This window comes from Salvelinus sp. IW2-2015, linkage group LG19 (genome assembly GCF_002910315.2).
Source record: "Salvelinus sp. IW2-2015 linkage group LG19, ASM291031v2, whole genome shotgun sequence".
Taxonomy (NCBI): domain Eukaryota; kingdom Metazoa; phylum Chordata; class Actinopteri; order Salmoniformes; family Salmonidae; genus Salvelinus; species Salvelinus sp. IW2-2015.
The window spans coordinates 11,974,072-11,990,121 of NC_036859.1; the positions used below are offsets into that span (position 1 = coordinate 11,974,072).

General features: G+C 41.4%; 2 protein-coding genes across 8 annotated transcripts in view; both read left to right on the forward strand.

Annotated features, from left to right (window-relative positions):
* LOC111979037 (rho-associated protein kinase 1) overlaps positions 1–5,266 on the forward strand; it is a 68,894-nt gene extending 63,628 nt beyond the window's left edge. The window contains exons 28-33 of one of the 5 annotated variants that reach the window (XM_024009324.3): positions 700–770; positions 927–1,015; positions 1,227–1,305; positions 2,084–2,345; positions 2,591–2,798; positions 3,205–5,266. In XM_024009324.3, coding sequence (XP_023865092.1) covers positions 700–770; positions 927–1,015; positions 1,227–1,305; positions 2,084–2,345; positions 2,591–2,798; positions 3,205–3,277 — 782 coding nt within the window. In that variant the 3' untranslated portion in view covers positions 3,278–5,266. Of the gene's footprint in view, positions 1–699; positions 771–926; positions 1,016–1,226; positions 1,306–2,083; positions 2,346–2,590; positions 2,799–3,204 lie in introns of those variants that run through there. The other 4 variants (XM_024009325.2, XM_024009326.2, XM_024009327.2 and 1 more) reach the window with 4 other exon arrangements.
* A 1,694-nt stretch (positions 5,267–6,960) lies between these two features.
* The window catches only part of LOC111979125 (ubiquitin carboxyl-terminal hydrolase 14), a 19,383-nt gene continuing 10,293 nt past the window's right edge, over positions 6,961–16,050 (forward strand). The window contains exons 1-4 of one of the 3 annotated variants that reach the window (XM_024009424.2): positions 6,967–7,046; positions 7,077–7,099; positions 8,152–8,297; positions 8,406–8,438. In XM_024009424.2, the coding sequence (XP_023865192.1) occupies positions 7,084–7,099; positions 8,152–8,297; positions 8,406–8,438 (195 nt within the window). In that variant the 5' untranslated portion in view covers positions 6,967–7,046; positions 7,077–7,083. Of the gene's footprint in view, positions 7,100–7,558; positions 7,688–8,151; positions 8,298–8,405; positions 8,439–16,050 lie in introns of those variants that run through there. The other 2 variants (XM_024009426.2, XM_024009427.2) reach the window with 2 other exon arrangements.

Genomic DNA, 16,050 nt, shown 5'->3' on the forward strand with positions numbered 1-16,050 from the left:
TCTCACACACTTGTAGTTGAGCTTTTAATCAATTCACTGTTCTTTTGTAGCTTGTGTTGTGCCAAAGCATGCTCCTTGTGTCGAGTCGGTAAAACTTTAACATAATGGAAGGATATTCCCAACGATATACAGTTCCCTGCTATGTGACGGTAGACTGAGGCATCAGAAGRCCCACGTTGAATGGACAGATCCATAGAATTATAATTGATAAGTGACTTATAATTCTATGGCTAGAATGGCCATGCTTGTCAGCCGTTGACAAGTAGAAAATAATTGTACAACACACATCTATCTAGACCACCATGGAGTTTAAGCTAGTCCATGATATCTAACTGGCTGGAAAAATAACGTGGATATGACTTGCTTTAGTAAAGACATTTATACTCTCCTATATATCCCTTTTAATTAATGTTCCCTTATGCATGGGATCTAAAACTAATGAGCTTGAAGTAAATGCATGGGATATTGTAACTCTGTCGGTCACATACTATTGTATACTACAGTTATTTTGAAGTCCGGGCAGAGAAATTATCAGTGAGTTGAACTTGAAATGAAATAAGTTATTATGGCCCGGCCTTGTCACATTACTTTTTTTGTTCTTCCCCCAGCTGAGTTTGAATTGAATCACTGCATGGTGTTTTGGGGACAGTGTTACCCACAGGCTTGGTTTTCATTTGTGTCTATCTTGTGTCTGTGTAGAATCCAGACTGGAAGGGTGGCTGTCCATTCCTAATAAACCTAATATCAAACGATATGGCTGGAAGAAGCAGGTATGTCACCTGGACGCTTTTTAATCGATTTCCTGACATTACTGATTCATGTTAAATGGCACACCACGGGTCGTACTGATGGTGCTGCCTAGTGCCTACTCCTTTGGGCCAACATGATTCTTCTTAACATTATTTKTCGATRCTATTTTTCCTRAGTATGTGGTGGTGAGCAGCAAGAAGATTCTGTTCTACAACGATGAACAGGACAAAGAACAGTCCAACCCCTCCATGGTACTAGATATCGAGTAAGTACRCTTGTTCTGTGGATTTCGTTTTTTTTCCATTGAACTTTCTTTACACTCGCCATCTGTTTTAACACTGACAGAATATCACCATCTTAGATGAGTTTGTTTTATGTGAAGATTATTGCTTGGGTTGTAAGAGCTTGTGTAACAGTGTCTGAGACGGTGTATTCTGATCCCCCAATAATCACACGTTGCTTGTTGTTCTGTGCAGCAAACTGTTCCACGTGCGTCCAGTCACCCAGGGTGATGTGTACCGAGCAGAGACCGAGGAGATCCCCAGGATATTCCAGGTAGGAAGGAAACTTCTGACCTGACCAATCGACCTTCTGACCCATTGTCTTACGTTAGAAAGCACGGAGGCCGTCTGCACTGCTGGTTCGTGGCAACGCGTTCGCGTTAGAATGACCCCATCGGTCGGAAGACGATGCCTTCTGACCTAAACCAATCAAGTTAACCAGCTCAGTATTTTTAGGTCTACAATCACCTTACTTGCCCATTCTCAAACAAGTTCTCAGTCTGTCAGAATTAGACGTTCATCCATGTTTCTCAAACGTCAAATTTCGAAGTGTTTGGTTACTTCTCTGTATCGTTCCAAGGTTAAGTTTAGGCATGAACTCAGAATGGTTATGGTTTGGGATAGGCTTAAAACACAAATACAAAAAAAACTTCCTATCGCTGGATTCGAACATGCAACCTTTGGAACTATAGGCAGATGCTTACACCCATCCACCATCCCTGTCCACAACATCCAAGCAAAACCAAAACCTACTTAAAGGTATCACTCACTGTTGACCCCTAGTGGGCAGTTTCCACATCTCCTGACATCCTCAGACATGGATAGACTTCGAATACTGGGTGACCTGCCTGCTCAAACAGATGATTACAATCCCATTGTAGATTTTGACACCTGTCTTGAGTGCACTCCAGTAGACTCCTTTTTTACCCCAGAGAGACTTTCAATTAGATTTTCTGATTCAGTAGTATACAACCCTAAAAGCCCTGCTTCAAACTATCCCTTTTATAAAAATGTTTTGAAGAGACTCTTACTCTCTCGTCTCCCCRCTTTAGATCCTGTATGCCAATGAGGGGGAGTGCAGGAAGGAGGCGGACATGGAGACGGTCTCGCAGGGCGACAAGACCAACTGTCTGCCCCACAAAGGTCATGAGTTCATCCCCACGCTTTACCACTTCCCCACAAACTGTGAGGCCTGTGCCAAGCCCCTGTGGAATGTCTTCAAGCCCCCACCTGCCCTGGAGTGCCGCCGCTGCCACGTCAAGTGCCACCAGGACCACCTCGACAAGAAGGAGGACGTCATTGCACCCTGCAAAGGTACGGTCGCGGAGTTTAGGTTCGACTGACGAAACCTAAATCAGTGGTGAAAGGGGGGAAAAATATACTATAAATTACAACTGCTTGAGCCTGGTTTTCGGCACTAAAATAAAGGAGACAAAGAAAAACGGGTTGAATTGAATATAATATAACTTGATTTGGCTTTCGTTAAGGGGTAAGTGCGGACTTCCTGAGTTTGTGTTCTCAGTGTTCTGCTTTTGTCTCCTCTAACCCACCTCTAACAGTGAACTACGACGTGACCTCTGCCCGGCACATGCTCRTGCTAGCCCTGACCCAAGACGAGCAGAAGAAATGGATCGGCCACCTGGGCAAGAAGATCCCCAAAACACCGCCCTCCTCCTTCCTGAGGGCGTCGCCCCGCACCATGTCCACGCGCCCCGCACCCAACCAGTCCTTCCGCAAGAACCCCAAAAGCATCACAGGGAAGCCAAGGTAACCTTACATACTCTCTGGGCCTGAAAAGGCTTCCTTTTATAAAGTTGTGCACTACAGTTGTCCAGAGAATCTTATTCTCCATATAGTGCACTACTTTTGGTCAAAAGTAGTGCACTATATAGTTAATGGGGTGTCATTTTGGACACAACCTCTGATGGTCCCACAGGGCAYCCCTTTCCAACCTCCTTGTACTGCCTTAGCAGCCACACTCGTTTTCTATAGCTTGAGGCTTGTTTTTTCCAATACAGAACATTGAGGCTAAGAGACGATGTTAAGGGAGGTTGTGCTTTAGTCCAGAAGTCCTCTGTTCATCCCTGCTGCTGCTGGTGGACTGTCTGTGACTGTTGTCGTCCGGTCAGCCACGTGACTTGCTATTTTGTTTTCTCCTGCCCTGTGTAACTAGCAGGTTGCAGTCTCATTCTGCTACCACAGCCTCCAGCCTCCAAGCAGCAGACACAACATCCAGCACTTGTTGACATTGACAACAACTCCTCCTCACCAAATTTACAGAAGAATTCTTAACTCTTTACACTATCTCCTTACTGTTTTGGCTTGATTATTTATTATTAACTGACTGTGTTGATGGTGTATCTAACATCAGTGGAACTGTCCTTTGTGGTTCTTTCTCGTTTGACTTGGAACTCTTTCTATCTAATTTGACACTAAAGTGTTTTTTTTGTTTCATTGACTAACTCTTAGGCCTCTATGCAACCTTTCCTGAAGCCTTTCCCTCTACCAAGTATGACGCCAGAGACCATGAAATGCATAATGGAGATGCAGTTACTATGTGTTTTTAAACCTGTTTTTCTATATAATGTATTAACATCTATCGGGGGTACTAACCAAGTGTCAAATGTCTTACACTCTTTCACTGGACACATGTTTTCTCTTTCTTCCAGCTAACCATCTGAACCATTGGATTCTGTTGGGACTTTGTGTTTTTTCTTTTTCCCACCTCACAAAAACAGGAGGGTCCCTATTTGATATCAAAGTCAATTAAAGCAATCTGACCAGCGCTGGAAATTTGGGATAGTTATCTGACATAAGGCATCAGGGACATTGAAAAGGCCTGCTATTCCTCCCTCACCCCCTCTTCTCCTACCCTCACCCTCACCCTGGAACCTCAACTAAGACTCCCTCATCCAGCCACCACATACTTGCAACTCTTTGTTTCTTCCAGAAGATGGCGTGGCTCGTCGTTCCAAAACGTGGGACTTGGGACCTGAATGGGAGATGGAAAGAAAGAGCGAGGGGCTCGTGACATGCTGTGGGTAGTACATCTTCCATGTCAGGAATAGGAAGGGTTTATGGTTGAATAAATGACTGGAGGTTTTGCTGGGACTCTTGCATGTAAACATGGTCAACATTGAGGTACTGCAGTACAGGGATTGGCTTAACTCTGTGGAGAATGGGTACATCTCGGGGAAACGTAAATGTGTTCCCCCCCCCCCCCCCCGTCTGAGAAAAGAGAAACTCTGTTTCCATCTAAATTGACTTCAATGCCTTTGACTGATGGACTCTGGTGGCCTTTGCTTCGATCCCTTATTACTTGGCACTCCAGCTATATCAGGGTTCAGTTGAGACAGAGTATGTATTGGGAACTGAGTATTAGATGTTTTTCAGTATTGAGTGAGGAGCGTGCAAGATCATTTAAATCTATGCATTATTTTTATTAATTGTTGTAATTGCTCCAAGCCATAAGCAAATTCCATTGTAATGGCGGATAGGAGACCTAAAAAGTATTTTCTTTTTCTTTGTGTATTCATTGGGTACATTTCTGTAATATTGTATTTTTTTGTATGTATTGCCTTACATTGACTCATAGATAAATGGTTCAAAAGGAAAACATTAAGTTAACAAATGTAAAACTGCACTGTTTGAATTGTAAATTATTTGTAGAAGACTTAACCAGGTGTAGCATTTGGCCCACCTAGTGCCTTAATGTTTGGATAATGATTTTACTGCCATATCTGTTTTGTGTTTATCTCCAAAAACAAGACAAATCCAAACTCTTCCATTTTTTTTATTTTMATCTGCTACATTGTGGTTTTATCATAACGTTTCCTGTCTGGTTGGAGTTTATTTTGAATGCCTCTTTATAGACTCATTGCTATAGTGTAATGTGTCAACACAAAGTTCCCAGAGTCCAGTATCTAGCTCACAACAGTTTCTGGATGGTGTACCTTGACGAAGGCTTGTTAAAAATGTAGTTATAATTATATTCATATGGTAACGTCCCATTCACGCAAATCCAGCTGTGTACATAATTTGAAGATAAAAAAAAAAACAATGATCATGAATACCGCTAATTCAAAATGTTTTTTTTGTTCAGTAAAAAGAGGTTGAGGGGGAAGCACTGGAACTATGACCTACTTACTCTATTTTGTCTTGGATGAATCGCATGTTTAATTGCATTGGAGGCCGCACTGATGGATATGTGTCAATAAACATATCTTTATCTATAATCTACAGACTTCTCTTTTGTTATGTATTTAGGCTATGAGTGATTTTGATATACAGTCATTTATTCTGAGCAACTYCATATAGACTTGTGGTTAACGAAGTGATTTACCAATCACAGGGCTGTGATTGTAGCTAGTAATTCAATAATCACAGTACTGGGAACAGAAGAGGCGTGTGACGGATGAGCATCACTGTTGATTGGCAGGAAGAAAATGACAAAGAACAAGGTAAAGAAGATTTTGAACCACTGATGTGCTGCTTTTACATTTTGGTCATTTAGCTGATGCTCTTATCCAGAGCGACTTAGTGCTTTCATCTTAAGWTGGCTAGGTGAGACAACCAAATATCAGTCTTAGTAAGTACATTTTCCTCAATAAAGAAGTTAACAGCAAAGTCAATGCTAGTTGGAAAAGAGGGGGGTACGGCCGGTGTCTAGTTTTAAGATACTCTTTGAAGAGGTAGGGTTTTCGGGAAGATGGGCAGGAACTCTACTGTCCTAGCATCAGGGTGAAGCTGGTTCCTGGGAGCTGACCTCCCGTAGGGGTGGGATGGCCAAGAGACCAGAGGTGGCGGAATGGAGTTCTCTGGTTGGGATGTAGGGTTTGAGCATAGTTGTCTCTACCTTCTTACCTTTGCTGTTGTCTGTGCCCAATAATGTTTGTGCCATGTTTTGTGCAGCTACCATGTTGTGGTGTCTCTTGTCGTGATGTGTGTTTTGTCCTATATTTTTATTTTTAAATTGAGCCCTGGGGGACACCAGTGGTGAGAGCATGTGGTGCAGACAGCGATCCCTTCCACACCACCAAGTAGGAGCGACCTGCCAGGTAGGATGCAATCCGGGAGTGTGCAGCGCCTGAGACGCCCAGCCCCGAGAGGTTGGAGAGGAGGATCTGATGGTTCAGTGTCGAAGGCAGTGGATAGATATCTGTGAAAGTGTGAAGAGCAGTCTCAGTTGATTGACCTGTCTTGAAGCTTGACTGGTTAGGGTCAAGAGGTTCATTCTGAGAGATAATGAGAGTATTGGTCAGAGAGCATGCTCAAGTGGTTTGGAAAGAAAAGGGATACCGGTCTGTAGTTTTTGACATTGGAGGGGTCAGATGTTCGTTTCTTGAGGGGAGCGACTGTGGCTTTCTTGAAGTCAGAGGGGGTGCAGTCAGGGATGAGGGAAGTGAGGAATGGGAGTCTCCAGAGATGGAGAAGGTAAGAGGGGATTGGGTCGAGTGGGCAGGTTGTCTTGTGGCTGGACCTCACTTGTCGCTGGATTTTATCTGGAGAAAGAGGTCAAAATGTAGGGTAGTTCTGTGTGATTGAGACCAGTGGACTCAGTAGGCTGAGTGAATGTGGGGTGGATGTCCAAGTCGTCCGCGCAGGGGGAGGAGGTGGAAACGAGTTTCCCAGGTTTGGAATTTAACAATTGTGTAGATTTAGGCTAGGGATTTGGTCAGTTTTCTACCGATCATGATTCATGAGTGTCATCAGGAYAGTCAACCTTGGAGACGGAAGCGGTGAAATTATTTTAGGTGAGTATTTAAAAAAATAAAAAAATAAAATACAATTAAATCGGCTGTGTCTGATGTGGGAATTTGATGAGATTACAAAAATAGTATTTGAACCAGGCTGGATAGCTGCAGGCAGAGCGCATCGATAATGTTTCAGCGTGCACACTGGCATGCAGTTGCAGCGTCATTGTGCGAGCTGCTTAAATGAAGTTCGGTGACGGKGTAGCTAGTCAGAAACCTATCGTAGCCACCTGCACCAGACAGCGAATTCGCGTCCCGGCGACTGGAATTGGACATTAACAAACAAAACTGCCTGAAATATGCCCGTGTTTTCAGGTATGTTAACRCTATAAGGTGACCACTTCCCTTGATAATACTTTTTCCGGAACTATTTATACACGTGTTTTAGTGATCACTATTGGAAKGCTAGCGAACACACTAGCAAGTTAGCATCATAGGCCGTAAAGTAAATCGTTGTCACCAARTAGCGAGCTGCCCGACAAAAATAAACGATTCGGGAGTGTTCTCTCCGATTTTAAGAAAATACAATATGAGAAACTAACCAACTATTTACTAGCTAAACCAGATCAGTGTTGGTTTTGTGGACATAACTACCAAAATAATTAACTAATTTAGCCTACGGTATCTAGCTACTAACGTACATATGTTGTGTTATGCTAACAAATTCCATCAGCATCACTAACTTCCTGAATTCACGTCAATATTTAGCTAACTGCGTTAGCCTGCTAACTACTAAACCAGCCAGCTTTGAACTGTCACAGAGTCTATCCAGCTATGAAAACTGCTGCAACGTTAGCACGTTTTTTTTGGGACCAGCTGTAGCTAAATAAGTACTTAGTCAAACGTTAGCCAATTGGTTACCACTAAATGTATGGAGTTTTGTGTGATTCTTTTGCTAGCAAGGTAACTAGTTAGCAAGATAGTTATGGRACTTAGTAAGATGACTTAGCTAGCTACAGGTTAGCTAGTATGCTAACGCTTTATCAGCACAGTAACGTTAGCCGCAGTMGTTCACTTGCTTATGTTCGGCTAACGTTAACATTATGGATGTACTTAATGTTAAAACAGTGTAACTGAAAAAGGTAGTTACCTGTGCACATCACATCAAGGAAGCTTGCCAGCCTTCATTATCCCTAAAATCTAGCTAGCTAACGTTAGCATATGAGGTGATCAAGACTAACATAACCAAAACATTCGACTCCTATTTCAAGCCATTCTCTGCATCACAAAGGTTATCACTATAACATATGATAGTGCTGTATCATTCATGACTTGACAAGACATGATATATCAGATGCCCTCCACTCCCAGATGCCGGCTTGGTATTCACATATACCTGTGTTTTTGTTTCTCTTTTATTTCCTAAGTGAATGTGAAATGGGGAAAGGAGAAGTTTGATGCAATAGAGCTGAACACAGAAGAACCTCCCATGGTCTTCAAGGCTCAGCTCTTTGCCTTGTCAGGGGTACAACCAGAGAGACAGAAGGTTATGGTCAAGGGAGGCACACTCAAGGTAAAGTTGCTGTCACGTTTTAGTTTACAATCAATGAATTTGGACCACAGGTAATCAATACATYAATTATTTCCAATTATACTTAATCATTTGTGTATATATTTTTAGGATGATGATTGGGGAAACATCAAATTGAAGAATGTAAGTATAGTCTGAGTTTGGTATGAAATAATAATGTCACACACACTGGATAGGTGCAGTAAAATGTGTTGTTTTACAGGGCTAGCCATAATAGTATGGAGCAAATGAAATGTTATTGGTTGCATACACATATTTAGCAGGTGTTATTGCGYGTGTAGAGAAATGCTTGTGTTCSTAGCTCCAACAGTGCAATTATATCAAACATGCTAGTTAAGTTCTTTTATATACAGTGGGGCAAAAAAGTATTTAGTCAGCCACCAATTGTGCAAGTTCTCCCACTTAAAAAGATGAGGKCTGTAATMTTCATCATAGGTACACTTCAACTATGACAGACAAAATGAGAAAAGAAAATCACATTGTAGGATTTTTAATGAATTTATTTGCAAATTATGGTGGAAAATAAGTATTTGGTCAATAACAAAAGTTTAGCTCAATACTTTGTTATATACCCCTTTGTTGGCAATGACAGAGGTCAAACGTTTTCTGTAAGTCTTCACAAGGTTTTCACACACTGTCCTGGTATTTTGGCCCATTCCTCCATGCGATCTCCTTTAGAGCAGTGATGTTTTGGGGCTGTTGCTGGGAAACACGGACTTTCAACTCCCTCCAAAGATTTTCTATGGGGTTGAGATCTGGAGACTGGCTAGGCCACTTCAGGCCCTTGAAATGCTTCTTACGAAGCCACTCCTTCGTTGCCCGGGCGGTGTGTTTGGGATCATTGTCATGCTGAAAGACCCAGCCACGTTTCATCTTCAATGCCCTTGCTGATGGTAGGCTTTGTTACTTTGGTCCCAGCTCTCTGCAGGTAATTCACTAGGTCCCCCGTGTGGTTCTGGGATTTTTGCTCACCGCTCTTGTGATCATTTTGACCCCACGGGGTGAGATCTTGCGTGGAGCCCCAGATCGAGGGAGATTATCAGTGGTCTTGTATGTCTTCCATTTCCTAATAATTGCTCCCACAGTTGACTTCTTCAAACCAAGCTGCTTACCTATTGCAGATTCAGTCTTCCCAGCCTGGTGCAGGTCTACAATTTTGTTTCTGGTGTCCTTTGACAGCTTTTTGGTCTGGCCATAGTGGAGTGTGACTGTTTGAGGTTGTGGACAGGTGTCTTTTATACTGATAACAGTTCAAACAGGTGCCATTTAATACAGGTAACGAGTGGAGGACAGAGGAGCCTCTTAAAGAAGAAGTTACAGGTCTGTGAGAGCCAGAAATCTTGCTTGTTTGTAGGTGACCAAATACTTAATTTCCACCATATTTTGCAAATAAATTACTTAAAAATCCTCCAATGGGATTTTCTGGATTTTTTTCTCATTTTGTCTGTCATAGTTGAAGTGTACCTATGATGAAAATTACAGGCCTCTCTCATCTTTTTAAGTGGGAGAACTTGCACAATTGGTGGCTGACTAAATACTTTTTRCCCCCACTGTATACAGTACCAGTGAAAAGTTTGGACACACCTACTCATTCAAGGTTTTTCTTTATTTTTACTATTTTCTACATTGTAGATTAAATAACACATTCAATCATGTAGTAACCAAAAAAGTGTTAAACAAATCCCAAAATATTTGAGATTCTTCAAAGTAGCCACCCTTTGCCTTGATGACAGCTTTGCACACTCCTGGCATTCTCTCAACCAGCTTCACCTAGAATGCTTTTCCAACAGTCTTGAAGGAGTTCCCACATATGCTGAGCACTTATTCGCTGCTTTTCCTTCACTCTGCGGTCCAACTCATCCCAAACCATCTAATTTTGGTTAAGGTCAGGTTATTGTGGAGGCCAGGTCATCTGATGCAGAATGCTGTGGTAGCCATGCTGGTTAAGTGTGCTTTGAATTCTWAATAAATCAGACGGTGTCACCAGCAAAGCACTCCCACACCATCACACCTCCTCCTCCATGCTTCACGGTGGGAACCACTCATGCAGAGATCATCCATTCACCTACTCTGTGTCTCACAAAGACACGGCGGTTGGAACCAAAAGTCTCGAATTTGGACTCATCAGACCAAAATAACAGATTTCCACCGGTCTAGTGTCCATTGCTTGTGTTTCCTGGCCCAAGCAAGTCTCTTCTTCTTAATGGTGTCTTTTAGTAGAGTTTTATTTGCAGCAATTCGAATATGAAGTCCTGATTCACGCAGTGTCCTCTGAACAGTTGATGTTGAGATGTGTCTGTTTCTTGAACGCTGAACCATTTATTTGGGCTACATTCTTAGGTGCAGTTAACTCTAATGTACTTATCCTCTGCAGCAGAGGTAACTCTGGGTCTTTCTTTCCTGTGGCGGTCCTCATGAGAGCCAGTTTCATCACAGCGCTTGATGGTTTTTGCGACTGCACTTGAAGAAACTTTCAAAGTTCTTAATGTTCCGTATTGACTGACCTTAATGTCTAAAGTAATGGACTGTCATTTCTCTTTGCTTATTTGAGCTGTCCTTGCCATAATATGGACTTGGTCTTTTACCAAATAGGGRTATCTTCTGTATACCCACCCCTACCTTGTCACAACACAACTGATTGGCTCAAACGCATTGCGAAGGAAAGAAGTACCATATATTAACTTTTAACAAGGCACACCTATTAATTGAAATGCATTCCAGGTAACTACCCCATGAAGCTGGTTGAGAGTGCCTAGAGTTAGCAAAGCTGTCATCAAGGCAAAGGGTTCCTACTTTGAAAAATCAAAAATATTTTGGGATTTAACACTTTTTTGTTTACTACATGATTCCATATGTGTTATTTCATAGTTTTGATGTCTTCACTATAGAAAATAGTAAAAATAAACAACATTGTTGGTGTGTCCAAACTTTTGACTGGTAGTGTACATACACAAGATTTAGTCACTGAAAATATAATCCATGCATTTMAATTTTGAATCATTATTTCTCCATGAATGTCATTCGGTGTAACAATAATGGATTGTCTTAGCGTTCAGCTGTTTATAGATAGTAATTGTATCTCAACAAACATGTACTGCTTCGAAAATCAAAATCACATCATAATTAATATCATACATTTTGACCTTTCTCTGAACATTTTAGCACCCAAAATGTCATACTCAAAAGTGAAAAAAGGGGAACAATTTCGACAAAGTATTTTCTGTAAAGGGTTAAAGATTGTTATTGTTTCCTCTGCTTGATTAAACAAAATTATGTAAATGACGTAGAGAACCTGCTTTACACCGTCTGACTGTGGCATCGTTATATCGAATGACATACTGTGAGATTCCACATGGGATGATCCTTAGACTGTCCCAGCAACAAACATGTACTTATAAAATGAGAGGCACTGGCAGTTAGTCTTAATTTTATATGTAAGGTAAATTGAGAAAAGGCATATGAGAACTCCTAATTAATATGAKATGAAGGGAAAGAGGATACCTAGTCAGTTGTACAACTGAATGCATTCAACTGAAATGTGTCTTCCACATTTAACCCAACCCCTCTGAATCAGAGAGGTGCGGGGGGCTGCCTTAATCGACATCCACATCGGCGCCCTGGGAACAGTGGGTTAGCTGCCTTGCTCAGGGACAGAACAACAGATTTTTACCTTGTCAGCTCGGGGATTCGATCCAGCAAACTTTCGTTTACTGGCCTAACGCTCCTACCCGTCAGGCTACCTTCCGCCCCATGAAGTCAAGATCAATTCATTTTGAATCATTGAAAAGTATAGCATTTTGATTGAATAACATTCTCAGCAAAATGTGATGAACTTGGATTGAAAATRGAATGAACAAAATCCTGGTTGGCATCTTATCCTACTGACAAGACTGAGGATGATATGAAATAATGACACCATGTTTATCATTTGGAATGTTGGTTTAAAACTTAAATGCGTAACAATTTTTTAAATAACTTTATTTTCTCTTCACATTTGACTTCTCTTACATGGCCTTCTAACCATCACTTTAAGTCAAGATACAAAATACCCAGTCTGTGGTGAACTCTCCCRGTTTTAGGTGGAGCCTTTGAGTTATCACCTCTTTGAATTGTTCCCAGTCAGGGCTGTGTAGTTTTGAACTGCGATTGGTGGATGGCTCTGGCTCTGAGGTGACTGCTTTCACGTCAGATAACTAGTAAAAGATCACATCGCTTCTGGCCACATGTCTGCGTTCTTCCCAACGTTTTTCTCCTGCAGCTCACCTCAATTTCATTCCCCACTGGATCAAGGACTTGGCCAATGAATGGTTGGTCATCATACATCATGTGTTCTTCGGCTTGCAAGCGTCCTCCAAACATAACGATGGTCATTATGGCCAAACAGTTCTATTTTTGTTTCATCAGACCAGAGGACATTTCTCCAAAAATACGATATTTGTCCCCATGTGCAGTTGCAAACCGTAGTTTAGCTTTTTTTATGGCGGTTTTGGAGCAGTGGCTTCTTCCTTGCTGAGCGGCCTTTCAGGTTATGTCGATATYGGACTCGTTTTACTGTGGATATAGATGCTTTTGTACCTGTTTCCTCCAGCATCTTCACAAGGTCCTTTGCTGCTGTTCTGGGATTGATTTTCACTTTTCACACCATAGTACGTTCATCTCTAGGAGACAGAACGCATCTTCTTCCTGAGCGGTATGACAGCTGCGTGGTCCCATGGTGTTTATTCTTGCGTACTATTGTTTGTACAGATGAACGTGGTACCTTCAGGCGTTTGGAAATTGCTCCCAAGGATGAACCAGACTTGTGGAGGTCTAAAGAAAAAATTCTGAGGTCTTGGCTGATTTCTTTTGATTTTCCCATGATGTCAAGCAAAGAGGCACTGAGTTTGAAGGTAGGCCTTGAAATACATCCACAGGTACACTTCCAATTGACTCAAATGATGTCAATTAGCCTATCAGAAGCTTCTAAAGCCATGACATCATTATCTGGAATTTTCCAAGCTGTTAAAGTTACAGTCAACTTAGTGTATGTAAACTTCTGACCCACTGGAATTGTGATACAGTGAAATAATCTGTCTGGAAACAATTGTTGGAAAAATTACTTGTGTCATGCACAAAGTAGATGTCCTAACCGACTTGCCAAAACTATAGTTTGTTAACAAGAAATTTGAAGTGGTTGAAAAACAAGTTTTAATGACTCCAACCTAAGTGTATGTAAACTTCCAACTTCAACTGTATGGTGGCCTGCTTTCTGCTCCACCAAAATGAAAGCCTGAACCTCTGTTTGCATTTTACATGCATAGTTTTCTGAGAAGTTCATGTGAAGAACTACTTCATTGTCACTGATGATTTCCTTAAGATTTAGGCACTTCTCAACTTGATGAAGCCAGATGAAATGGTGCTTGGCGAGCATGTCGAGTTTTTGATTCYGGCTTCTGTTCAGATCCTGCCTTGTTCCTGTCTTTTGTTTTTTCCACAAAGTTTGTGAATGTCTTCTTCATTGCTGGTCTTTCATATTACTGCCATGTGGTATTTACCTAACTGTAAGAGCTGGTGGCTCCTTCACAAAAAAATAAATAATAATAATTACCATGTTGTCATTACTTTTGTTTTTCACTATGTAATACATAGACAAAATATACCTTAACACATAAAGATACATATGGTACTAATGAAACATACAAATATACACTACATTCCCTAAAAGCTTAAGAATAGAAAAACTGTCATGCGGAGTAACGAATGACGTGGTATAACAGTTAAACAGAATGACATAATCGTTACTCTGTATGACAAACAGTTAACTTATTCTACAGGCAATTGCTTGGCCACATATGGAAAAAATACCATTAAGAAGCTGTAGATCAAGGTAATTGTATCTTTCACATCAAATATGCCATTTTAAAATAAAACCACATTCTACAATTATTCTTTGAGGTATTTTACTGTGTGCCACAGGATTTTGTATCAGTGCACCAGTGATCGAAAAGGTGAAATTATCATTTTAGGGGAGACTTACTGACCTTTCTGCGCTATGTGGGGGTCCTTCTGAATCTTCTTTCCGATGCAATATATGGTCGTTACTATCGCAAAGTATTATGGTCTGAAATGGCTCATGAATGTCTGTTATAATGAATGACATCCGATTGTAGGGACAGAAGTCTTTCAAGCATAAAAATGTAATGAAGTTTAGGATCCTCACCATTATTTTTATTTATCTATACAAGTGGTTCCCAAACTTTTTATAGTRCCGTACCCCTTCACACATTCAACCTCCAGCTGCATACCCCCTCTAGCACCAGGGTCAGTGCACTCTCAAATGTTGTTTTTTGCCATCATTGTCAGCCTACCACACACACACTATACGATACATTTATTAAACATATGAATGAGTGAGTTTTTGTCACAAACCTGCTAGTGGGACGTGACAGAGCTCTTATAGCACCAGGSCACTAATAATAATACTTTTGCTCTTTATTTAGCCATCTTACATAACTTTATTTGTTCATCAACAATTGTGAATAATTCGCCACAGGTTGAGAACGGTGTACTTGAAAGGKTGCACATAACTCTGCAATGTTGGGTTGTATTAGAGAGAGTCTCAGTCTTAAAAAGAATTCCACACACAGTCTGTGCCTGTATTTAGTTTTCATGCTAGTGACGACTGAGAATCCACTCTCACATAGGTACGTGGTTGCAAAGGGCATCAGTGTCTTAACAGCGCAATTTGCCAAGGCAAGAACCTCAACGCAGCCCTATCCAGAAATCCAGCCATATCCACGGCAGCAGGAAGAATTAAGTCCTCCCCAATAGTATGGGGCTTGCCTGTCCTAGCCACTCGGTAGCTCACCATATAAGACCCTTCTAGCCACTTCGTATTAATGGTATCTGTTGCTTTTATACATGTCTTACTACTCAAGTCATCTTAATTCTCCCGTGGCTTATTTTTCAAATTGTCATGTTTCGTTTCAAAATGTCTGCACAAGAGTGAAGGTTTTCCGTGGGAGAGTAACTGTTAATGTGATTGGATGTTAATTATTTGACTAGGCTACCTGTATTTGACATTGTGTTGTTATTTCTCTAAACACCAGATGGTTTAATTTTAATTTTGGCAGTGAAACGAGGCTACTCAGGCAAGGAAAAAAAACTCACCCAAATGTGTAGCCCCGTTGGAAAATATAAATGTACTGTTTGAAAATGTGAAGAGTTAAAAAAATTATATATATATTTTTTTATGTGAATAATTTTATTTGGCATACCCCCGACGGCATTGCGTACGAGTACCCCAGTTTGGGAATACCWGATCCATACAGATACCCTCACAATTATGCCAGAGGAGTTTATTAGCTCTATAGCTCCCTAAATTCCTATTATTCGTAATGAATACTCTTATAATGCAATCTGGTTTCAGAGCTGGTCGCAAAGCAACATCATTGAGTGATACAGAGAAGAGAGTCGGCCCGAGGATTGAACCCTGTGGCACCCCCATAGAGACTGCCAGAGGTCCGGACAACAGGCCCTACGATTTGACACATGAACTCTATCAGAGAAGTAGTTGGTAAACCAGGCGAGGCAATCATTTGAGAAACCAAGGCTGTCGAGTCTGCCAATAAGAATGTGGTGATTGACAGAGTCGAAAGCCTTGGCCAGGTCGATGAATACGGCTGCGCAGTAATGTCTCTTATCGATGGCGTTATGATGTCGTTTAGGACCTTGAGCGTGGCTGAGGTGCACCCAT